The sequence below is a fragment of the Cnephaeus nilssonii genome (genome assembly GCF_951640355.1).
Source record: "Cnephaeus nilssonii genome assembly, chromosome: 24".
In the NCBI taxonomy this organism is placed as follows: domain Eukaryota; kingdom Metazoa; phylum Chordata; class Mammalia; order Chiroptera; family Vespertilionidae; genus Cnephaeus; species Cnephaeus nilssonii.
Genome location: NC_137095.1, coordinates 3,749,076 through 3,773,329, shown reverse-complemented (window position 1 = coordinate 3,773,329; position 24,254 = coordinate 3,749,076). Strand labels below are relative to the sequence as shown.

Genomic DNA, 24,254 nt, shown 5'->3' with positions numbered 1-24,254 from the left:
CCTTCTCCCCACCCCGACCTGCAGCCACAGCCAGGAGAGCGCCCGTGGCCAGAGCCGCCAGGAGCGGCCTGCTGGCACCGCTGGGACTTTATGCGGAGAAACTGGCCCCGCGAGGAGACGGGGGCTCCCAGAGGCGAGGGCGGCGGTCAGAAGCCTTGAGCGACCGCTGGCCTCCCACCCCGACCCCCAACCCCACCCCCGGCGGGAGGCCCCGACACAGCGCAGGCGGGTGGGCGCTCAGCAGAGGTTTCGTGCGCAGAGGCCTGGCCGGCTCTCCGCAAAGCTTTTCCCTGCGTCCTTGGCTGCAGCCATTCCCGGGCGCGCAGCCCAGAGCTGGAGGCCAAGCAGCCCGGGTTGTCTGCAGAGGGGCCGGGGCCGAGGGGCCTGCAGAGACCGGGGCGGATCCAGGATCCGGTGGAGACGGTTCAGCTCGGGGCGCTGACCGCGCCCAGCCCAGCGCGCACCGACCGCTCCGCACCCCGCTCCCTCCCGGGCCAACCACGGGCCCCGCGCACGGGGAACACGCACGGGGCCCGGGCCAGTCTCCGAACCCTTTCCACCCAAACCCACAGCGACTTCTCGGAGGGGGATCGATGCCCGCACTCGGTTTTGTGAGCGCGGACCCGCCGCCGCACAGTGGGTCCGTTTCCCAGCGTGCCGCGATTGTGTCGTGATGATTTGCTTTGGAAGTTGGGCTGTGAAATGAAACGTGAGAGTTTATAAACACGGTTCATTCTGGAGGTGGGAACCTCATTCGACCCCAGCCTCGTTTCCACCCTGAGCGGGGTATTGAGGGGAGTGAGAGGGGTGGTGGTGGGGGGTGGGGATCGGTGTCAAAACACAACCCCTCCGCTGGACATACGCAAGTCCAGGCTCGCATCCGGATCCGGGAGCCTCTCTGGGATTCTGCGCCGCCGCGCACCCCACCCAGGGCTCCGACTTGGATAAGTTTTCCGGGCGCAAGGTGGGGAGTCGGAGAACAGTTTATCCGAACCAGCGTCCCTGACCTCCCTCCCTGGCCTGGACCCCGAGAACAAAGGCGCAGCGAGGAGAGAGGTGACCACTGCAGGGTGATGATCCGGTCCAAGCAGACCCTCCCTCCCCAGCTCTGATCCCCCAAAAAGTGAATTTTTAATTTTAATTGATGAACGGGAGCATTTAAATACCATCCACGCCCCGGTGTCCACCTCCGTGCTCGGGCCGCCCCGAAAGTCCAGGCGGCCGTGCAGAGCCCTGGGGGCGGCGGGACCCGGGCGCGCGGGGACTGGGGTCGGTCCGGCCCGGACGCCCGGCCGCAGCGCGGAGGCTCCCGGCAGATTTCGGGGAGGGGGCTGCGCTCCATTGTTCACTCCGGCCAATCAGGGTCGCCCCTTTCCCTGCAGCCAATCCCGCGTCGCCCCCGCCTCCCACCCAGCGCGCCCGCCCACCGGCTGCGGGTCCCCACCGCCTCCCCCGCACCCCGGTTCTGGGGGAGGCTGGTGACGCCGCAGGTCCCGCCCCCGCCCGGCCCGGCGACGGCGTGCTGACGTCATGCTGCGTGCGGGCCGGTGTGGTCGGTCCGGCGAGTCCGCGGGGCCCGAGTTAGTTCGCCAAGAGCCGGCGGGGCGCGCGACCCTGGTCCTCCGCCCGGCGCGCACGGGGCGCCCGCCGCCGCCTGCATGGTGGACCTCCTGCTCCGGTGTCCTGCCCCGGGTGCTATGGGGGATCCCGCCGAGAGTGAGTCTCCCCGGGGCGTGGGCGTGGGCGTGTGCGCGCTGGAGGCGCGGGGTTCCTGCGGCAGGAGGATGCCCGCCGGGTTCCACAAGTGGCTCGTATTTGACAGGACCCTGGGCGACCCAGAGCGAAACGGACGCCGTTCCCCCGCAGCGCGACCCCCCGCGGGCACCCCGCGGCTTTAATTCATAGCCATTCAGCCCTTTCTCCAGCTCGCGGGGCTGGCCTCGGGCTGCGGGAGCTGCTGAGACAATTAGGTGGGACTGCGGGCGGGGGGCTCTGGCTGCTCGCTGGTCTGGGTGCGTTCAGATACAGACCGATTCTCCGGCCGGACCGAGGCGTCCTTGAGGGGCGAGGCGCCGGGCTGAGCCGTGTGCGGTGGGGCTGCCGTGGGAGGGGGCCGGGGTCCCGCTCCTGGGGACGCGGTGGGTCCGCAGAGCCCGAGTGTCCAGTTCCTTTCTCCTCACCCACGACCTTAGCTTTTGGCTACAACACACATCGATACAACGACGGTCCAAATGGATGTTTTGTGGTTTTTTTTTTAAGTTTTGGGGTGAGGGGCGGAGGCAAGACGCCTTTACAAATCCAAATCCTGTTTTTGTTTTTGAGTTTCCAGTCGCCCGGAACCTTTAGAAAGTCCGCTTCCTTTTTCTCGTGGCGCAATTCTCGCCCGAGAGCAAGCGGGCCGGGCGGGTCGGGCCGGGCCGGGGCCCCCGGTCGCGGTGAATCTGCAGCCCGGCCTGACGGGTGTCCTTTCCCGGCAGAGAAGCCAGGCACGGCCACGTGCGTGGGCTGCGGGAGTCAGATCCACGACCAGTTCATCCTGCGCGTGTCCCCCGACCTGGAGTGGCACGCCGCCTGCCTCAAGTGCGCCGAGTGCAGCCAGTACCTGGACGAGACGTGCACGTGCTTCGTGAGAGACGGGAAAACCTACTGCAAGCGGGACTACGTCAGGTGAGGCCGGCGACCCCTCCCGGCGGGCCCGGGCCGCGGCCCCGCACGCTCACCGCCCGCCCCGCGCCCGCAGGCTCTTCGGCGTCAAGTGCGCGCAGTGCCGCGTGGGCTTCAGCAGCAGCGACCTGGTGATGCGCGCGCGGGACAGCGTCTACCACGTCGAGTGCTTCCGCTGCTCCGTGTGCAGCCGCCAGCTGCTGCCGGGCGACGAGTTCTCGCTGCGGGAGCACGAGCTGCTGTGCCGGGCCGACCACGGGCTCCTGCTGGAGCGCGCGGGGGCCGGCAGCCCGCGGAGCCCCGGCCCGCTCCCCGCGCGGGGCCTGCATCTGCCAGGTGAGCCGTCCGCGCGCGGGGCCGGGCGCGGGGCTGTCGCCGGGACGGGACCTTGTCGCTCGTGTGTTTCTGTGTCTGCGGAACGGCGAGCTGCGGCCGCGGCCGGGGTGTGTGCGGGGAAACCGTCTGTGGGCCTCCGGGAGCCAGGACGGTGTGGGTGCGTGCGTGCGGGGCGGACACGGAGAATTGTGTCCCCGTGATCAGGACACGGGGGCCGCGGGTCCCGGAGCAGGAGCAGGGGCGACAGTGGCCGGGGATGGAGGAGCGCGGGCCTGGCTCAGGCGGCTCCGAGGCCCAGCCACCAAGGAAGAGCGGTGTCCGCGTCGTGTCGGAGGCCCAGTTGGAGGAACAACGTAGCCAAACGCTCCCCGGCGGGGCGGGGAGGGGCACACTCCCGCGGGGGACGCCGTGGGTCCTGCGGGGCTGAGTGCGCGGTCAGGGTCCGTGTGCCGGGCGGGGGCCCCAGCGGTGCCGTGAGGCCTGGCCAGGTCCCCCCTACCACCACCCCGGCCTCTGCTGCTTCCCCTATGGAACCGGCACACCAGGCTGGGCCGGCTGTTTGTAAATATTTACCCAGAAACCCCTGGCGGGACGGGGCGGGGGGGGGGGGGTGGATGCGCAGGAATTCGGGGTGTGCAGACCCCGCGGGGACGCGCGAGTGAGGCGCGATGAAGCCAGTTCCGGGAACCGCGCGCCCGGATCTCCCTTTTGTTAGTCGCGGGGCCGCGAAAATCGGGGCCTGTTTTCCCGGGTGGAGAGAACGCGAGGCCGGGCGCGGGCCGTGCCGGCAGCCGCTGGGCCGGGAACGCTGGCGCCTTAAGGAACCGCACCCGGGCCGGTGTGCACAGCCTGGTCCGAGTGACCCCGCTGAAAGAGGGGGTAGGGCCGGAGGGGCCCGAGGCGCGGGAGATGAGCCCCCAAATTGGAGCAGCTAGGCGCTGGGGGCCCCCCCTTCCAGAGGCCATGGGCGCCCCTTTCCTCTGCCTCCGAAACATGGACTTTTCCTGGAGGCGATTCCGTCTCCCGTTCAGGGCACGCGGGCCCCCTCGGTCCAGTAAGTGCAGGAGGCCCGGCGGGCAGGTCGGGGGCAGCCACTCCCGCACTCGGGCAGGCAGGTCGCTGCGCGCGGAGGGTCGGGGACTCCGAAGGGGCGACCAGGCGCACCGCCCTCCGAGTGGGGCGGAGAGAGAGAGAGGGAGGGAGGCGAATGGCACAACGAAATCAACGAATAAAAGAGAAACGAAGTCAGGCGGAGGCCTCGACGGGGCGGGGGCGGGCGGCGGCCGCGGGGCGCACCGGCCCCTCGCTCACCGCGCCCTTTGCTCCCCGCGCCGCCGGGTGCGAGCAGAGCCCGGGTCCGGCCGGCAGCCCGCGCTGCGCCCGCACGCGCACAAGCCGGCGGAGAAGACGACCCGCGTGCGGACGGTGCTCAACGAGAAGCAGCTGCACACCCTGCGGACCTGCTACGCCGCCAACCCGCGGCCCGACGCGCTCATGAAGGAGCAGCTGGTGGAGATGACGGGCCTGAGCCCGCGGGTCATCCGCGTCTGGTTCCAGAACAAGCGCTGCAAGGACAAGAAGAAGTCGCTGCTCCTGAAGCAGCTGCAGCAGCAGCAGCACAGCGACAAGACGGTGAGGGCCGGCCGGGCGGCGGGGGGGAGGGCCGGGCCGGGCGGCGGACAGACCCGCGTCCCGCGCCCTCCTCTGGAGAGGGCCCCGGGGAGACGGGGGAGTGGGCCCTGGGGAGACGGAGAGACGGGGGAGTGGGCCTCCCCAGACGGTGTGCTTGGGCCTTCAGAGTAAGACGCTCCGTGGGGTCCTGGGCTCCCTAATTATTGTATCTGAGCTGGGGTCTCCGTCCCCCAAAGGCAGATCTGAGTTGGGGTCCCTGGAGCCCAAGTCTGGCCGGTCGTGTCCTGCGTTCCTGGCCCTGGGGCTCCCAGCCCTGAGGCCGGGCTGTGGCGGCGGGTTTGCGGGGTCGAGGCCCCCGGGTAGTCTCTCTGGGGAAGGAGAGCCACCCCCGTGCGGTCGCGTCAGGCCGCCAATCGCGCGCCGGCGCCCCGGGCCCCGTGTCCCAGGTGGAGGGAAACGCGAGAGCGAGACGCGCCCCCCCCACCTCACGCTCTCCTGGTCCCCAAGAGCCTGCAGGGCCTGACCGGGACGCCGCTGGTGGCGGGCAGCCCCATCCGCCACGAGAGCGCCCTGCAGGGCAGCGCGGTCGAGGTGCAGACCTACCAGCCGCCGTGGAAGACGCTCAGCGAGTTCGCGCTGCAGAGCGACCTGGACCAGCCCGCCTTCCAGCAGCTGGTGAGGCCCGGCCGCCCGCGCCACCGGGGACTTAGCCGTTTAGCCCGGGAGGGGGGCCTTCCGTGGGGGATCAGCTGGGACAGCCTTAGGCAAGCGGGGGGTTGGTGTTGGGGGGAGGGCACTGCAGCCGCACCCCGGCCCATCATTCGCTCTAAGCCGGGCCCCCCCGGATTAAGGCGCGCGCAGCAGAGGGGTGACCCGGCACTTGGGGGACCCGGCCGAGGTCTCGGAAGGGCTCGCTCGCCGCCAGAGGCGCGTCCCCAGGGGGCATCCGTCTCGGAGCCCCGACCAGGCGCGTCCTCACGCCCCTCCCTGCGGCCTCCAGGTCTCCTTCTCCGAGTCCGGCTCCCTGGGCAACTCCTCCGGCAGCGACGTGACCTCCCTGTCCTCGCAGCTCCCCGACACGCCCAACAGCATGGTGCCGAGCCCCGTGGAGACGTGAGGCCCCGGCCCGCGCCGCGGACCGCGCATGCTCCCTGCATGAGACTCGCCCGCCCAGCCCAGCCCAGCGCCCCCGCCTCCGCACCCGTCATTATTGTTATTTAACGAGAAGGTTCGGAGGGGCGTCCGGACGGCCGCGGGCCCAGGGCGCACCCGCTCTCCCGGGCTGGAGAGCCCCGCTCCGAGGACCTGGGTGTTCTCAGGACCAGACTCGGGGGTCGCCTGGCGTCAGCTCTGCCCTCTCCTCTCCCCGCGGCTGCGGGGGGACCCGAGGGGCTCCGGCGGGGACCGGACGGAGGGTCGGGAGGAGCAGACCTCCGCCCCGCAAAGCGCAAGGCTGCCGGGAAAAACGGAAACGGGACTTACCTTGAACGCGTTTAAATTATCCGTCGACGGAGGACAGAGCGTGTGAGCCTTTGCCTAACAGAACGTAAGTTATTGTTATTTATTGTAAGAACAGTCCGCTCATCGTGGGACGAATATTTTCATCTTAATAAAAAAAATAATAACCGGACGCGAAGCTGCTCCCGTGTGTGCGGGCGCCGCGGGGTCGGGGCCTCGCGCGGTCCTCGCGCCCGCGCCTCGTGCGCCCCCGCCCCGCGTGTCCGCGCCAGGCCGGCCGGGCGGGGGTTGGACGCCGCGCGGGGCGGGGCTGCGACCGCCGGGGTCCGGGTGCGCGGGCGCGCGGGGCGGGCTGGGGAGGGGCGGCCCCGTTTGCGCGGGCGGCCGGCGTGGGGCGGACTCGGGGCCTGAGGTCCCCGCAGCCCCTCGTGGGCTGGCGCCCCGGGCCCGCCCGTCGGGGTCCCGCCGGCTATTAATTCCCGTCTAGACGGAGGACGGGCGCGCGGCGGCCCCTTATCTGCGCCGGCATCACCTGCAAGCGATCCGGCGCGGGAGCCGGGCCGCCGCCGCGCGTCCCCAGAACCAGTCTGGCGTGTCCTCGGTTTATTTTCTTTCCAGGCCCGGACGCAGGGGCGGGGACGGCCCGGGTCACCCGGTGTGACATTTCAAACCCTGCCCCTTGTTTTCTTGAAAACTGGCTTTGGAGGCCGCAGGAAGTAAGCGAGAGATACCGAATCTCCAGCAGCCCCCGGGCGAGCGCGCAGACCGCGGGCTCAGGTTTTACCCTCGGAATCCTTAACCCTTTGGCGGCCTCGCCGGGGACGCGGGCTGCCGGCCGCCAGCCCCCCGCCGCCACGGGGGACCCCCTGGGTGCCCGTCCCCTGTCCCTGGAGGGAAATGACCCACAGCAGACCCTTCGCCGCCCTCTGGGCTCAGGCAGAGTCTGGCGAGGGGCACCGGGGGGCCCTGTGGCCGCGGGCCCGGGGTGGGTGCCTCTGCTGACGGGCGTGGGCTGCTGGGGGGCCGGAGGCCGCTGTGGGTTGCCAGCGGGGCTGGGAGGACTCCGTCACCCCGCGTCCCCTCCCCGCAAGGAAGCTGGGGGCCGGCCGGCCGTTGTTGGAAGCGGGAGGGGGTGTGCACCTGGAGCCACATTTCTGCCGCCTCGGGAGAGCCCAGGCGGGGCGGGCACAGAGAGGAAAGGGGGTTCAGGAAGCGGCGCGCAGAGACGCGGGGAGAGACGCAGGGTGGGAGGGCCAGCTGACCTCCCCGGTGCCCGCCAAGTTCCCATCGTCGGGGCGATTCTTGGAGGCTTCGCTCCCTTAACTTGGGCCATCCCCCTCCCGAACAGAAATAGACGTATTTCCTTGACCTGGTGGCTGGCCATTGAATGGGTGGCTACACTTCCAACTTAATCTTACTGTAGGAAGCGTTTGATTTACCCAGAACACGGGGTTTTGTCATTTTTTAAAAAAAGGAAACAGGTTTTTGAATAAAGAATCTCATTAATGGTGGTTCATTAGCTCCGAATTTTTGCTTTCAACACACTGCAGTGTGGAAACATCTAGTTGCCGCCAATCGTTCCCTCATCATCCATAATCAAACCATCTAATGCCGGCTTTTGATATGTATGCGCGCCCGTTTGCTTTGGATGCTGGGAAGGAAGGAAGTGGTGGCTGCATGGGGTGCCTGTCACTGTATAAAACAGCGGCTCATCTCCCCCAGGCACACCCTTCCCCACGTGGGTCCCAGGGAACGCGTTGAACTTTGAAGCTTTATTACAAAGGTCCCCGGTGAGGTGACATACCTACCGCTCGTCCGTTACATTAATAACTATGTTTTCAGGGTTCCCAGGTCATCTTTAACCATCTCCTGTATAATACAGTAGGGATTTTCTTGTACATTAAATTGCCTGTAACAATTACAAGTGTTGTATTTTATGTTGACTCACCGTTTACCCCGTTGTGTGGTAAAAAAGTCGGTTAAGAGGCCATAGGTGCAAAGTGGGAGTTGGTTATGTAACTAGGTTCACGTTAGAATAAGACATTGTCAGAGTATTGATCTAATCATTTGGATAGCTCTATGGAATTCAGGCAGAAAAGGGATTCCCAGAGTGGGAAAAGTGTATGGCTGTTACACCAGAAACTTCCCTACGTATTCAAGACTGCGTACTTCTGAGAAATCAGAGCCCCCGAGCCAGTCTTCCCAACAAACGCTAATATTTAATGGATTGTGGGGCAGAAATCAGCCTTTCAAAGGAAAATAGGGACTCGCTCATATTTTTCAGAGCTGCCAACACTGGGTTGAAGTGAGACACTGTCTAAAGCGGTTCTCAAAACAAGGCTCTGCTCCTGCCCTGTGGGGGAGGGGCAGAGCTGGCCACACGTTTCCCGGGCTGTTTCCCACACGAGCAAGTCCCCCCCCCAGGGTGGGGAGGGAGGGCACCGTGAACGAATAACAAACTATTTGCAGAGACGTTGCAATCAAGCTGTGATAAAAGCAGGAAATTCGGAGTTTATTAAGCTGATGCGCGGAAGATTAGAGGCTTTTAAATGCGGGGCTGATTGATGGAAAGGTAAACTCGCTGGAGATACAGGATTCCGCGCAGTGACGGGGGCGGTGTGAGCAGTGGCAGACCAGCCCCTTGTTGATGGAGGCTGTGCCTGGAGGCCCGGCGGGTGCTGGGAGAGGAAGGGGCAGAGGACTCGGGTGGGGAGTGCCCCAGGGAACAGGCAGGTTGGGGCCCCTCCGCGTGAGGTGGGCGCAGCCTGGAGGAGGCACCTGCTGGTCGGGGCGGGTCGGGAACGGGGGAGCGAGGGGCAGGCGGTTTGGGGGGCGGTTGGGTAGGAAGACAGGAGGACCGTGTTGGGGTGAGAGAGCCGGGAGAGGGGCGTGGAGGACAGGGGTGTGGGGATAACCCCTTCCCAGGTTACCGACATCGGAGGGCTCAGAGCTGGGGTGGGGGTGGGGGGCTTCGGAAGAAGCGATCGGAGGGTCTGCAGCTGCCTAGGGGGGAGGGGGCGGGGAGGCCGGTCCGGGTCCGGGGTCCCAGCGCCCGGGGCGGGAGGAGCGCCCTCTGGGGAAGGTTCCGGTGGCTCCGGGCGCCCGGGCGGCGGGGCAGGGAAACCACGGACCCCATTCACGTGACGCGGTGTGCAGGGCTCCTGGGAGGGCCGTCGGGGCTGTCCATGACGTGTGGCTTCCGGGCATTATCCTTTCTCCTCTCGGTGCCCTCGGGCCGGCCGGTGCCCCGGACGTGCGCACGGGGAGGGGGCCGCCTTTGGGTTTGTTTGGCAGCTGGACCTCCGTGTTTTCTCCGAAAAACGGCAAAAAACCAGGCACGCGGCAGCTTGGGGACTTCCGCCCGAGCGTCCGTAGGTGGGTTTGCTCTTACAGAAGCGAAGAAACGTCTTTCTCAGCCCCCACCCCGAGCCTTGCATCTGAGACATATTCGGATCAGTTTTCCAGCCGATCTGTGTCGCTGGTAACGGCTGATCCTTATCCGACAGAAGCGATCACCGCCGTCACTCAGCGCCGGCCCCGGCCCCTCAGGTGCGGGCGGCCCGGAGCCAGGCCAGCGGCCGCTGGGGTGCGAGCGGGACCTCCCGGCATCTGCGCTTTATTCCGGAGACTCATTCAGGCCGCGCTGCCCCGAGGCCGTGCTCGGTCTGAGGAGTTCGGTGGCCGATGATCCACGCTCTACATTCACTCCCAATGGCCCCGGAACATGTATGTAATTAGAATGCACTCCTGTCCCTAAAGAGGCGAGTTCAGAGCTGGTTAACTTTAAGTCTTTACTTAAGGTACTTCAAGAGTTGGAGTTAGCATTTTTCTTTCGAATTTGAATTGTCTTAAGAAAAGTCACCATTGCAAACAGAATAAGTTATTTTATTACAAGAAAACAGACTTGCTGATTTTGTGCCTAATTTCACCCATATTACAAATGCAAAGTATATAAGATGGAAGTTACCAAAATGCAAACTGTTGTGCATAAATGAAATAAACTCAACTTACAGAGTTAGCAAGTAGAAGTATCTACAGCCATTATAAATAGTTCAAAGTATATACCATATCTACAGTACGGGGAGAGTATAAACATGTGAAAAAGAGTTTCTTAAGGAGCAGTTAAAACGTTGGTTTGAACAATTTAAATTATTAATGAGGGTCCTCAAATATAGAACCAACCAAAACATTTTTTATTTTTATTTTTTTAAGAAAAACTGTCGAGCTTCCTCCCAGGCCTGCTGAGGAAATCTGTTAGCCAGCTCCAGATAGTCTTGGGATCCAAGGCATTTTCCTGAGAGAAAAATGGAAAAGAATGAAATGTAAAAGAGTTCTGAGTATTTTGATATCTGACAAAATGGAGACATAAAACTTCAGATAATCCATGACACAATTTATGCACACAAGGTAATTGATCTACCTATAGTATAAAATATGCAATATATTTGGGTCACAATCTATTGTATGCTCCTAATGTATTTAGACATTAACCGCTATGTAAAACATGGTGAAAAAATTTCTTTCGGATTCCAGAGTAGGAAAATAGGGTAAAAGAAGTATAATAACAAAATAGCACGACAATCACACCTGTCCTTAACCTTTTGCACTCGGATGTCGAGTGTGACTCGACACGGTTAGCATCGGTAGCAGCTCGTATGTCGAGCCACACTGGACACGTAGTTTCACCGCGGGGGGAAGGGGGATTTTGGTCTATTTTTCCAGTATCTTTTCTTGTTTTCATTAGCATGAAAGGACAAGTAAAATGTAAATGCCGTCTCAACTGATGCCAAAAAAGAAAAAATGAAAAACGGATAACGCATGTGAAATTTATTAGGAAACTAGTACATGATCTTGTTGGAGAATTCAGAGATGGTACACTAACTTCCAGGGGTAGATTATTATCCACTAACTTAGAGCAACGTTTAGAGGGAAAGCTCCATATAATCACACCTCACCCTAACAAAAAACACAAAGATTGTGTTTGTTCTAACAGAAAAATCAAAGGAGGAAGAAGAGAGACGATTTGTATTTGCGAAACATGTGAATGTAAACCAGGTCTTCCTGTGGGTGAATGTTTCAAAAAACATCACACCATGAAAAATTATAGAGATTAAAATTACTCTTTGAATGTATCAATAATTTGAAATATAAAAAAATCCAAATAAATAAGTTTGTATGAAAAGAAACTCCAGTTTTTTATTCTACTGCCGTGCTTTGTAAAATCTGGGGTATTTAAAAAAATTAAATCCCGAGTAGAATAAAGGAATCGAGAAAAAAGCAAGCGAGTGCAAAGGGTTAAATTAGACTTGAACAGGTAAATATGTATGTAATCGACATATTTTCTAAAACCGTTGATTTGGTTGGAGACACACTTTCAGTTTACATACAACTTGGCGTGACGGTCACCCATGTAACCGCAGGGGCGTAGGGGCTTCCCTGACAGCGGGGAGCAGCGAGCACCCAGCACCGGACCTTCCTCTGTGGGGGGGGGGGGGGGCTGACACTTGGGGTGCACATGGGCGACCAACCAGATGGCCTGCCATGTTTATGGGGACACCAGCGAGCTCCCCGACGGGAGCAGGTCTCACAGGGACAGCCCGGCGTGTGCCACCAAGCGGAGTGACGGACTGAACGCACTGAGGGGGGAGCGTGGGGGTCCGGAAGACGTCGGGGAAGAAAGAAGGTGGACACAGGCCTCAGCCCGCCCTCCCGGCGGCAGACAGAGGCAGCTCCGGGGACTCTGCGGGCCAGACACCAATGGTGACTCATCAGTCGGGAGGGGGGAGAGCGCCCGCACTTCTCATGGGCAGAGAAACGCTGTCCAGGTACAAGGGCGGGCACCAGATTTCCGTGGGTGTTTTTCACATCTTCAAAAACTTCAAAGTTCTCTGGAGAGAAACAGTGACAAACGATGCTGACCTCCCCAAGGAGCCTCCATGGCTCTTCTCCCTGCAGGCCGTGACCATCGGGCAGAACTGAACTTGCACCTCGGCCTTGGACAAATGGTACCGGCTGCGATGCTGACTTTAACTCTAAAAGGGGCACCGCCTGCTGTCTACTCATCAGAGCACCCGAGTCACTGAACGTGACATTTTTCATGATACTGTTACAAGCTTATAGTTTCATCTTTGTACTTTTCAGCACTCGCCCACTGTGTGTGTGTGTGTGTGTGTGTGTGTGTGTGTGTGTGTGTAACAATCCAAGATGCCCCCCACTGCCGTCTGCCCCCCAGTGAGGACTACTCGGTGGGTGCCCCAGGGGGTCCTGACTGTCACACTAATGGGGGCATTAGGGTCTCAATCAGAGACGCTGCCTCGACAGTCACAGAGCGACGTGCACGCCTCAGTTACTGTCTACGTAGCAAAACGTTTTACAAAGTAAAGATGACTTTTCAAACTCCACGTCTCCGGCGTGATCTCAGGAAACACCTCAGCAGGAAACTACAGGGAGAAACCCTTGTAATCTGATGGCCTTTTCTCCATGGAGAACAACTGTACGTCTCTTACTGCAATTAGAGAAATTCAAGTACTTGAATTTAGGGCCAATATGGGTTACTATCACTAATAATTTTATTCTGAACATGTACAGGGGACAAACCTATGTGATTTCAGTATTTACGTGAGTAACATGGGCCAATATTAATGATCTGATTGTCTCCTGTATTACTAAGTAAATTTAGTCATTATTCATCATTTATTATATCTTGCATGAGGTGAGTATACATTTCACAAAGATATTTCTTTTAGTTCCATAGATTTCTCTATATTCTTTTTTTTGGTTGTTATTTATTATTATTATTATAATTTTTTGAGTTTTAGATTGGAAAAAAGAGGGGGAGAGAGAGAAACATTGATGTGAGAGAGAAACACTGATTGGCTGCTCCCTGCATGTGCTCCCACTGGGGATCAAACCTGCATCCTGGGCATGTGCCCTGACAGGACTGACCCAGCCACCTTCTGGCATTCGGGATGATGCTCCGATCAACTGAGCCGCACTGGCCAGGGCTCTGTATATTCTGATACATTCATGCTGATTACAAAACTTTTTTTTTTTTATTGACTGAAATACACTTGGTATCTGAATCTCAAATATTTTAGGCAAAGTAAGAAACAATTTCTCCAAGGGTTCCAAAGATGAAGTAAGAAACGTGTCCGTTCAGCTGACAAACATGACCGTTAATCTTAAGAGACATACCTTTGGGCTGGGAAGACTGGTTCTCTGCTTGACCGTGACTCTGTGCAAAGTCCTGTGAAGATGAGAAAGCGTTTTACACCAAAACCACAAGCAGAGAGCCTCACTGAGCGCGGCTTTACAGCTGCTGAATTCAGAGACAACGATTTTTGCCCGAGTATTTGGGAGCCCAAATATAAAAGCTGAAGAAACGGATGCCAGGCCCTGCAGGTTCTCGTCGTTTTAACCAAACAGTGATGCCTCTCAGCTTCTGCTCGACCAGCACAGGCCGGGCTGCTGCTACCACGGACACGCAATCTTACTTCATATCCAACCAACTGAACACTTCAGTCACAGTTACTGTCTTCAACAGATTATTAACGTTTTTAAAACACAACTATTAAAGCTCTTAGGTATTCAGCTAAATTTTAAAGTCTGCTAATTTTACTTTCACATGGAAAATGTAGAACATACAGAATTTCAGAAACTACCAGCTCCTGCCTTTAATATCACTTTCTAGTAATTATTATTAATCTAAAACACAGGGACCTTGCAGAACCATTTTATAAGCTGAAATCTAATATGTATTAGTTCCCTTCAGCACATTTATAGGAAAAAATTACTTGATTTAAGCCCACCATTTTATCTCAAATAAGCATTCTAAGATATTTGTGTAGCATTTACAGAATTTGTGTTAAAATATAAGTGAAATGTGTTAAATTTATATTCACTTATTTGAATGTGTGTTGAATGTAATACAGCAGAGTAGATTTAGAACTAGTTTGAGATGACTATCAGATGAAAACAAGTAATATATTTATATTTACTACTTTAGATTCTGATATCATTTGTATTTTTACAAATTGTTTCCCACGCAGTTGAAAATGGGATGGATGAAGTTGGGACATACAAAATCTGCTCTTTGCTGAACTATCACTGTCTTGGTTGAGGGCCCTCTGTTCGGGCCCAACACTCTGCACCCCACGTCCCTGGCAGCCCCTACCCCTCCGCTGCCTTACTTTCCTGCTCAGCACTAACACCAGCGGGCAAGCTGTCTGTTTTCTGTTCGACTCCCCCCGCAATAGAAAGTCTGAGGGGGAAGGTGTTTATGTTTCATTCTGTGCTGTGATGCCAGTGCCTGGAGCAGGGTGTAACCTGGAGGGACCACGAGCACCGAATGGAAGAAGGAGCCATCTGCGTTTAAGATCACGGTCTTAAATGGAATTCCTACTGCATTCAACCCCAAGGTTCGAAGAATATATGCAGAGCCCTAACTTTTGCTATCATGGTTACAGAAGACTTGATTAAGACTCTGATTTAGCTGTAAGACACTTGATGAAAATTCGTACCTGACCTGCCGATTTGAATAGCTTTGAAAACTTTTTCAGAAACTGAAACCCAGGCCCAAACAAAACAACTAAGCTGAAAATAAAAGGTTTCTAAACGTAACTGACCCAGTTGTGTTGTATTTGAAATAACATGGAATGTTTTCAGGAAATAATGATCTACAACGACAGAAAAAACCACAGGTTCGCTATTAACGCGTATTAAAGAATAGCCACCTTGGTTTTGCTTAGTTAGCTACACACTGATACAGACTAACTCAGTCAGAAACACAGGAGGCCGTGGTTAAAAGGTGTAGGTTTTTCTAAAGGCAATACAACAGGTTTTCATACACACAAGTGTGTATATATGGATAGTATTTATTTAAACATTTCCAATACACTGAAGTTCTCACTGATCTCTCCTCAGCAATCATTACCTGTCCCTACAGCCAGACTAAGTGTCAAGTGACTGGAACCGTTAAAGCCTTAACGAAGCCTGGCCGTCCTCTGAAACCATCTCCTTGGTGCGGCCTTACCGTTTCCGCACGAGGAAAATGCCCTTTCCTTGAAATCCTCGGTAGAAACTACACAACCCTCACCCCCCGTTTTGCCACCCCGACCTTTTGTGAACAATTCCCGAGCACAGAAGCGTGCGAACTCCCTCAAGGGCGGTGTGGATGTCCCTGCCCTCCCCGACAGCAGGGCGGTACCTGAAGGAAGGAGGCCAGCAGGACGCAGCTCATCTCCTGCTCCAGGATGACCTTGTTGTGGCCGTTGTTGAAGCACGCGGCGATGAGCGACGGGAACAGCACCCGGACCAGCCGCGGGTCGCTGAAGTACTGGAAGGGCAGCTGGCACAGCTTCTGCAGCACCGTGGGGTGGCGGCCGGACTGCACGATGACCTGGGACAGGGGAGCAGCCGGTCAGCGGCCAGCCGCCGCCGGGCCTGCCCCCTCCGTGGGCAAGTGCCGGGAGGAACCACGAGGACCCGCGGCGGGAGTGGGACCTGACCTTAACTTAGGGGTGCTGGGAAGGAGCAGACAGGCAGCTCACCTCCTGACTCAGGGAAAGATTCCAGAAGTTCTGCGGCCACTGATGTTACTAGAATCGTGATGCAGGCCCAGCGGCCGTGCAGGCCTGTGACGTGGACCAGGACCCGCAGCGGTAACCACGCACCAGCCCCCCCCCCCCCGCCCCCCAGAAGCAGGGCAGCCCTTTCCCTTAAACCTGCACCCAGCTCCCTCCCCAGGCAGACAAGCCTCTGGCAGCCCCGCCCACTGCAGTCCCTGACCGGCTCACACATGAACACGGGTAAATCCATTCCGTGTGCAGACAGGGGAGTGAAGGGGAACGAGCAGCTTCGGCCCAGGCGGCAAAGATCCCTCCTCCCACCCGTCCTCCTTATCTGTTTCCATCAGGGCCGCGGGGACTAGGAGGAGAACTGTTTAGAGAACGCGGCCCTGGCGGTGAGGTGGGCAATGCACATGCCCGGGACCAGGCAATGCAATTAATGGGCGTGTGGGGAGCCCTCCTCATTTACTCCGGGGCCCCCAGGATAGAATCAGAGATGTCAAAGTCAGATCTGTTTCAAGTAACCTTGACTGGACAGATCTCATAGAAGGTAGGGACACTAAAATCCAAGGTCAGGACTGTCAATTGTACTTGGAAAAACACAATCCTACAGGTACACACCCAGACAGGACTGCATGCAGATTAAAACCAGAGGGAAGGAACGCCAGGGCAGAGGCAGGAGGAACATAAATTACAGGGATTTACAAGTTTTCAAAGCGCTCCCAACAATGCTTTAAGAACACGCGCTCAGATGATAATGCAGTCTGGTTTAAGAAGAAAGTCAACAAAGTAATAGTTCACATATTTCAGTTCAATAGCTGAAACGACATCAAAAACCTCCAGAGAATGCTGATAGGGCTGGTTAATGCCTACAGATCCAGCAGGAATGTTAAGGACGCGCGGCCTGACCATTCGGCACACGGCTGTGTGCTGCCGTTCCCGACACCGGCCGGGAAACGTGTGTCCTACCGTCCGCTGTACTGATAAAGCATTCGCTCACATCTTAACTGTCATCATTGGGTACACGCTGTGGCCCAGCCAAATGGTCCCCACCTGAGAGCTCAAGACGACCCCGTTATGAGCAGTCCCCCCCTTAGCGTTTTCTGTGGAAGGGGCTCCCTGCTGAAATGCTGTCGGAAGACACCCCCCGCCAGCCTGGCTGGCACAGGCACAGTGACAAAGACGACGACGCCGGGTTCTTGGTAAACGAGACAGACAGGAGTGCCCGGCGGGAGCCCTCCCCCTCGACCCCTGGCCCTCGCTGAGGTGGGCAGAGCCCTCGGGGCCGCCGCCTGGGCGGAAAGGCGTTGACAGAGGTCGCACAGGGCCGTGCCACGACCTGCCAGCGGCCACGACTTCTAAGCCTCTCGACGGTGCAGACACTAACGGGTGTAGGCAGTTACCTTGGGGTGCGGAGTTCCACCCACAGGGCCACCTAGGAGACCACCTGGGTACAGGCTGGGGTGCACGAGGGTGGTGGGAGCCGCACCCGGCTTGGCTGTGGGCTTCGAGCCACGTGTCACACGTTGCGGGCAGACAGGGTGTGGAGGCCGGGGAGGGGCTGACCTGCAGCACGGAGACTCCGGCAGGACCCCCGCGGGGGAGGCAGGGGGGCTGTGGCATGAGCAAGCTGAGCCGCTGCGGGATCGGGCTGAGCGCTCCATCGGGTGGGAACCGAGACCGGGTGTCAATGCCCGGCCCGGACGCTCAGGAATTTGGGCACCAGGAGAGAGCTGCCCGCGAGGCTTCGGACAGGCTGCGGGGCGAGGGGCTCCGTTTCATGCTGTCTAGTCCCTCTCCCCGGCCACAGGGGGTCACATCCCTGGGACTGCCGAGGCGTTCCCAAGGCAGGAAACGGCAGCAGAGGCACCGGCGGCGTGGACGTGCTGCTGAGGGAGAGGAATGTACACCGTCGGGGAAGCTAGTTTACAAGACGCTGCTCTCTCTCTCTGCATCCGGACGGGGCTGGCACCGAATCAGTGACGGCTGGCCTGTCGCCTTTGTTGACCAAGGTGGGCGCTCCCCTGGGCCTGGCCAGGCCACTGCCCTCCCGCAGGGCACGCAGGCCAACACCCACCGCGAGGGCTTCTCTCAGAGCAGCTCCGTGTCGCACGCGGCCGGGAGGGGCTGGACGGCAGACAGGGACCAAGAACGGTCTGTCCAAGTCGGCCGCTTCCCTAGTCGTGTGATCCTGGGCAGGTTGCCCCATGGCCGGTTTGAAGGGGGGAATTCCTTCAGAAGTAACTTTTTAATGATGTATACACGGTTTTCAGCGGGTGTGCCACAGCGCTGCACAACACGCGACACCGGACGTCAGTGAGGGGCACCGACCTCTTCCCCTGAGATTAAAAAAAAAAAAAAAAGGACAAGAGACATCCGGTGCGAATGAATCAAAATTATACTTTTTTTTTCCAAATTGGCAAAATTTAATGTATCTTTTGGTGTGCTGCAGAACTTTAGCAGTCAGTGCTGTGCGCCATGAGATGGAAAAGGTTGGAAATCATCGATGCACACACACCCCTTACGTCAGTGGTTCCCAACCTTCCTAATGCCGCGACCCTTTAACACAGCTCCTCATGTGGTGGTGACCCCCAACCATAAAGTTATTTTCGTTGCTCCTTCCTAACTGTAATGTTGCTACTGTGATGAATCGTAATGTAAACATCTGTGTTTTCCGATGGTCTTAGGCGACCCTGCTAGCGGCTCTCACCCTGTGGGTGGCGACAACAGGAGGCACTGTATTAAAGGGCCGCGGCAGCAGGAAGGCTGAGAACCGCTGCCTTAAGGGAACACCGGTTTTCACAAGGTGAACATACCTGTTGGTGCCCAAATAGAGAGCAAACAGGACCAGGGGTGCCGGACCCCGAAACAGACCCCCTCACTGAGAAGGATGCCGTGTCCTGAATTTGGGGCGACGAGCAGGAACTACCTGACTGAACACGACAGCTTCATGCCCTAGCCGTCCTGGTCCTTCCGCGGTCGGTACACCCACGGAAGAAGGGGGTCTTTTGCCCAAGGCCCTGGTCCTCACCACTTCTGTTAGTATCACGGGGACCCCCCTCCCTCTTCTCTCTGGAAGCAGGGGTTCGAGGACAGGGAGGCTGCAGGCGGGCAGTGTGCGCGGCCTGGGGAGAGAGGCCGGGGGACACGAACACGGCGTTCGAGGAATGTGGGTAAAGGAAAGGAAAGAGGATGGAATGTGGAGCAGACAAGCACGCTGGTTCTTTCACCTGCTGACCCCTGGCCCCCCGGCCTCTGCCTCCGATCTGTGTGCCTCCCACCAGGCGCAGGTACGGGGTGCACCGAGGCCAGGTGAGGTCAGCAGACACTGACTGAGTCTCGGGTCACGTCTGTGGGGACAGAGGCCATGCTTTCGCTCTCAGGAGACGAATGACAAGAATCACAGGGGCCTGAGGCATCCGAGAGGCAAGGACGAGGCCCAGGAGAGCCGGAGGGCTGCCCTTCACGCAGGGAACGCGGACCTGCCTCAGCGGCGTCCAACCTGCGCCCGGGAACTGCAGGGGCGGGATTCTGGGAGAGGAGCCGGGTGCCCTGGGCCTCACAGCTCAGGCTGCCGCCACAGAAACTCGCTTCCCGCAGCTCCGGAGCCTGGGAGTCTGAGGTCGAGGGGCCGCAGGGTCGGTTCCGGGAGAGCCTCCTCCTGGGTGCAGACCGACCCGTCTGGCCTTTCCTCGCGAGTGCGGAGTGCGCGTGGGCAGACAGGCCTCTCTCCGAGGCCACCGGTCCTGCCACATCAGGACCCACCGCTATGGCCTCCCTGGCCCTCAGTCACCTCCTAAAGGCCTCTCTCCGAGTGCGGTCTCGGGGGTTCATGTTCAACATGGAGCGGGGAGGGGGGCGCAGCTGTGATTCCTCCTCCACCGGCCAGAGGGACGTCTCACCGAGAGGCCGCCCTCACACAGCTGCCAGGCGCCCCTCGGCGGCCACAACCAACCCCGCCCGCAGGCTCCGGGGACAGTGAGGCGGCCCTGGCTCTGGGGGGTCCTTTCTATAAGCGGGGGGGGGGGGGGGGGGGGGCGGCAGGCTTCAGGGCTTAGATGAGGCGCAAAGGAGGGCGTCTGTGACCAGAACGTAGAAGCCAGTGCAGCGACGGGCACTGCTGTCGCGTCCTCTCTGGTGGCACCTGCTGCCACACGCCCGCAGGACGGAGCTCTGCCCACGGGACCTCCCGCCCGCAGGACGGAGCTCTGCCCACGGCGGGTGCCAGCCCGGACCTGGTGGGGCAGGACGTGCGTTCTGACAGCTCTGAGGAGTCCCGGCCTGAGCACCACCCAAGAGACCCAGTGCCGAGGCTCGGCGGTGCTCGAGGCCGCTGTGCTCAGGCGCCGGGGGAACGGGCAGAGGGCAGAGCTCACGGACGGCCGTGGTCCGAGTCCTCCGGCAGGAGCTTCCCGTGAAGCCCAGGAAGTCTTCCCGGCAGCAGCGCCAGAGACGCCGCTCCTTCCAGCCCAGAGCCAGGCGGCAGCCGCCACACGTCCCGGTCCCGGACGGAGCGGCCGCATCCTTCCTCCCGGCCTGTGCTGCTCTGCTGGACGGTGAGGCTCGTCCCTGTCACCGGGGGTCAAACCGCAGCTCCTCGTGCGCCTGATGGTCTGCCTCCCCGTCCCGCCGCCTTGGCCCGCACAGCCAGCCCGTGGCACACGGCGTGTCCAGGGGGAGGGCGTCGGGGCCCTCGCGGCTGGGACCAGCTCCTCGTGAGGAGACCCCGAGGCTCCCAGGCCTCTCTGCCACGGCGCTGTGAGGCCAACCTGGAGGAGGCCCTCCTGGGCCCCCGGCCTGACTTCCAGCCGCAGACAGGAGGACAGTGTGTGCTGTTCACCCAGCCGGGCCCCCGTTTCTGCAGGGAAGGGGCGGAGACCCTGCAGGATGGGCTGCACGTGGGATCCTCTGGGCGGGCACGGCCGCAGGGCTCCCCGGCCGGGTTTGCGGGGAGTTCTGGGGGAGAGCCGCCCCCTGGGTGGTGCGGTGGGCGCTGGTCTCTCTGTGGAGGCCGTCTCCAGGACACTGCAGGCAGGACCCCTCACCCGCAGGGCAGAGCCGTCCGGGCACTCAGCACTCGGCCGTGTGTGCATGGCCCTGCCCCGCGGCCTCACTCTCTGCGCACTCTCTGTGGTGGGCCGTCAGGGGAGGGTGACCCTCCTCTTTCATCACAAAGAAGATGACGCTCAGAGACTTCAAAGACTGTCCCAGGTCCCCTGCAGCCCGGGACGCTGAGTGCTGGCTTCTCGCTCACCCGCAGGCCCCTGCAGGCCCCTCAGACGCGAGGCGCCCCTCCCTGGCACAGGGCTGGCTCTCTGTCGCAGCGCCTGAGCTCGTCCCCTGCTGTGCCGGGCCGCCAGCCAGCTTCTTGCAGTCTTGCCCATCCAGATGGAGATGAGGAAGACACACCGCCATCCAGACAGACGCCGGCCGACCGGCGGACACAGATCCACCAGCTCGAAGGCCTCCTCAAAGCCCATGCTCGGCTGGGCTAGGCATCCAGTGGCCGGCTCCTGGCCTGGTCTCAAACGATCAGACGTAAGAACTGAACGAGAGGAACGGAGGGGACAGGGCCGACGCTCAGGAGGGAGCTGCTGGGCACGCGCCTGCAGTGAGCTCCGTCCGGGCCGCCTGGGGTTTGAGTGTCTGCGATCTGGCTGACATCTCTGAAACAAACACCGTCACTACAACACACCGACGCTGCTGGTCTGTGGTGTGACCGAGCGCTTTCCCCCCGCCAGGTACACTGAAGGAAGAAGAAGGGAAGTGGAGGTGACGTGCTGAGTGGCCGTGGGTCTGGTCTGGAGGTGCAGCAGGCCTGGGAGAGGGTGCGGATCGCACGTCTGAAAGCGGCCACGTGCTCTCGCTTCCTGGGACCGCAGGCCTGGGAGTTCCAGCCTGTTACCCGCGGAAACGCCGCCTCTCCTCGCCCAGAGGTGCCTCTCCTGCAACGGCGACGGCCTGGAGTGCTGCCAGGAGCCGGGAAGTGAGCGAGCAGACAAACCCTCCATTCATCACATGTTTACCGACTCTGCTCCGGCCAAGGGGGACGAGGCACCTGGAACGGTGGTGACGAGTGAGAGCCGTCCCTGCCCTCGAGGAGGACCCAGTCTCCCCACAAAGCCCGTCTCCGCTCCTCGCAGGCGGTTCTGCAACCTCCAGCTGTCTGCCGATTCGATTCTCACGTCAGAAACAAGGCTGGAAAAGGGAGTCCGTTTCCCAGTCGCTCGCTGTCAGCTCCACGGGGACGGCCATGCCTTGGTAATTCCCCGCTGGACCCTAGTACCTCGCATGGTGCCCGTCGCCGTTCCTGCAAAGAGCAGGTGCTCATGCCTGTGGGGAGGGAAGGGATGAGGACCGAGCTCAGGTTCCCAAACCTGCCATCCGGTGCTGCGACGGCCACCTTTGCATTTGCAAGAACAGCTGGCTGGCTGGGTACCTCGCCAGCACCCCACCGAACCCCAGGCTCCTGCACTGCGGTCCCCGAGAGCAGGGCAGCTCCTCCCGGCCGGCCCTGCGAGCCGGCCTCTCAAATCTCAGGCCACACAGTCTGGGGGTCAGGGTGGCGGGGGGGGGCGAGGTCAGACAGAATGTGCACAGACAGCTAAACCTCGCAAGGCAGTCTTTATGCCCAAGAATTCTGTTTTGTTTTTCCCTTTTCTTGTCAGAGACGAGATGTCCTCCACCGAGGAGTAAAAGCAGGTGTCTAGACACCGAGTTCCCGGAGAGACAGCGAGAGGGTCCGCAGGTCACGGAACAAAGCGTGTTTGTGTAGCAGAGCAGGGACCACGTCACGCTGCATTCCTTCCGCAGAACAGGTCCTGCTGCAAAGCCCCAGCGAGGGTGGCCCGGCCGGCGCATGGCTCCTGACGAGTCCCGTCGCACCTGAAGCCGGCCGGGCCTGGCAGCCAGTGACCTCCAGGAATCACGACACATGCATGCACGCGCACACACATACACACACACACACACACACACAGCTTCCCTAATCGGATGCCCTGGGGGCAGAGCAGGGAGCGTGCAGAAACGGCTTCATTTATAACCGCAGGAGAGAAGTCTGGAAAGCCTGTCCATTTACATAACCCGGCTCAGCAGAGCAACAGGGTCCCTGTGGCTGGCACTGCAGACAGGTCCCTCCGCGTTCCCGGCAGAGATCCTGGCGGGCTGGGCACAGCCCAGGGAGGGAGCACAGCAGCCGGCCGGAAGCAGGGGCTTGGCCTCTCAGGCTCTGGAGCCCAGGGAGACGAGGGGGAGTGGCTGTCCCGGGGGCCCCGGCACCTGGGCGGACGGCCAGCCTTGCGGCTCTCGGCTTCCTTTGGGGACGGGCTGGGAGCGGGGACAGCACGGGAGGCAGAGGTGGCCCCTGGGCAGGCCCGCCCCCCCCACCCTCTTCTGTCCGCGAGGAGAGTGGCCATTGAACGGAAGCACGCTCCCAACTCCCTTCCCACACAGGGTGCAGCGCCAGGCTGGGCGGGGCGATCCCAGCACTTGCCGGTGCGAACGTCAGGCTCCGTAGTTCGTCAGGACTGGACACCAGCCCCGTTCCCATGGCGACTCGTGTTTGAGGAAAGCCTCGGAGCACAGGCCTCGGCCACGGCAGACTCGCCGATCACCACCCTCTGAGGGACTGCTTTCTTTGGGGTTTCTGTTTGTTGGCACTCTCTGTGTCCCATCCAACAGGGTGGGCTGGGGAGGGGGGGGGGGAGGCTGGTCACAGAAAGCCTAGCCCCGTGGTCGGCAAACTGCGGCTCGCGAGCCACATGCGGCTCTCTGGCCCCTGGAGTGTGGCTCTTCCACAAAATACCCCGGCCTGGGCGGGTCTATGTTGAAGAAGTGGCGTTAGAAGAAGTTTAAGTTTAAAACATTTGGCTCTCAAAAGAAATTTCAATCGTACTGTTGATATTTGGCTCTGCTGACTAATGAGTTTGCCGACCACTGGCCTAGATCATGTGTCAAGAAATACGTCCCATCAGCCATGAGCACCTGTGAGCCTCTACCTGTACAGGTGTTACATTTACATGTGGTGAAAGCATCGCACAAAATGCCCCCGAATTCTTCACCAGCAGCTGTTCTCATCCTCTATTCCATGTTCTCAGGTAAAGCGGACACACACACACACACACACACACACACACACACACGCTACCGGAAGGATTATGAACGCTATGACAGGACATGTGGGGGCAGGAGTGGGTGGAGGAGGAGCAGACCTAACAATGCCTGAACGCGCCAGATTCCCAGGGGCTTTGGTGAGCTGGTGCCCGACCTCCTCCCATGGAGCCCCTGGGGTGAGCGAGGGTCACCCCGCAGCGCCTGGCGGGCCTTCCTGGCCCTCCCAGCAGCGGGCGGGAGCCTGGATCACTCCCCGGAGCACTTACCGGCTTCCCAGCACTAGTCTGTGACAATTTTATTTAATCTCAGGAATATAATAGCGGTCACATCTCTTTGTAGTTCCGTTTACTGCTTTCTCAAGTGAAATAAATGGTCTCTCGGATTTCCCCGCTTTCATCTCTGCTCTGAGTGCAGGAGGATAAGGTTCCAATTAGGACCATGACAGGTCCCGTGGTTCATGCCTGGCGTCCCCCGCGTTCCCTCACA

The 24,254-nt window shown here is 59.8% G+C and overlaps 2 protein-coding genes across 5 annotated transcripts in view; one reads left to right on the top strand and one right to left on the bottom strand.

Moving 5' to 3' along the window:
* Nucleotides 1–1,658: 1,658 nt before the first annotated feature.
* On the top strand, nt 1,659–5,879 carry ISL2 (ISL LIM homeobox 2; the record flags this gene model as incomplete). The annotated part of the gene is made up of 6 exons (XM_079763968.1): nt 1,659–1,716; nt 2,478–2,667; nt 2,741–3,000; nt 4,349–4,632; nt 5,140–5,307; nt 5,633–5,879. 6 exons carry the CDS (start codon nt 1,659–1,661, stop codon nt 5,747–5,749), a joined length of 1,077 nt encoding a protein of 358 aa, XP_079620094.1. The 3' UTR covers nt 5,750–5,879.
* A 3,168-nt stretch (nt 5,880–9,047) lies between these two features.
* Nucleotides 9,048–24,254, bottom strand: part of SCAPER (S-phase cyclin A associated protein in the ER) — a 187,797-nt gene continuing 172,590 nt past the window's right edge. For 3 of the 4 annotated variants that reach the window (XM_079764048.1, XM_079764047.1, XM_079764046.1), the window contains exons 30-32: nt 15,296–15,487; nt 13,285–13,336; nt 9,048–10,384 (exon numbers count right to left, since the gene is read on the bottom strand). In XM_079764048.1, coding sequence (XP_079620174.1) covers nt 10,290–10,384; nt 13,285–13,336; nt 15,296–15,487 — 339 coding nt within the window. In that variant the 3' untranslated portion in view covers nt 9,048–10,289. The remainder of the gene's footprint in view (nt 10,385–13,284; nt 13,337–15,295; nt 15,488–24,254) is intronic. The other variant, XM_079764049.1, reaches the window with a different exon arrangement.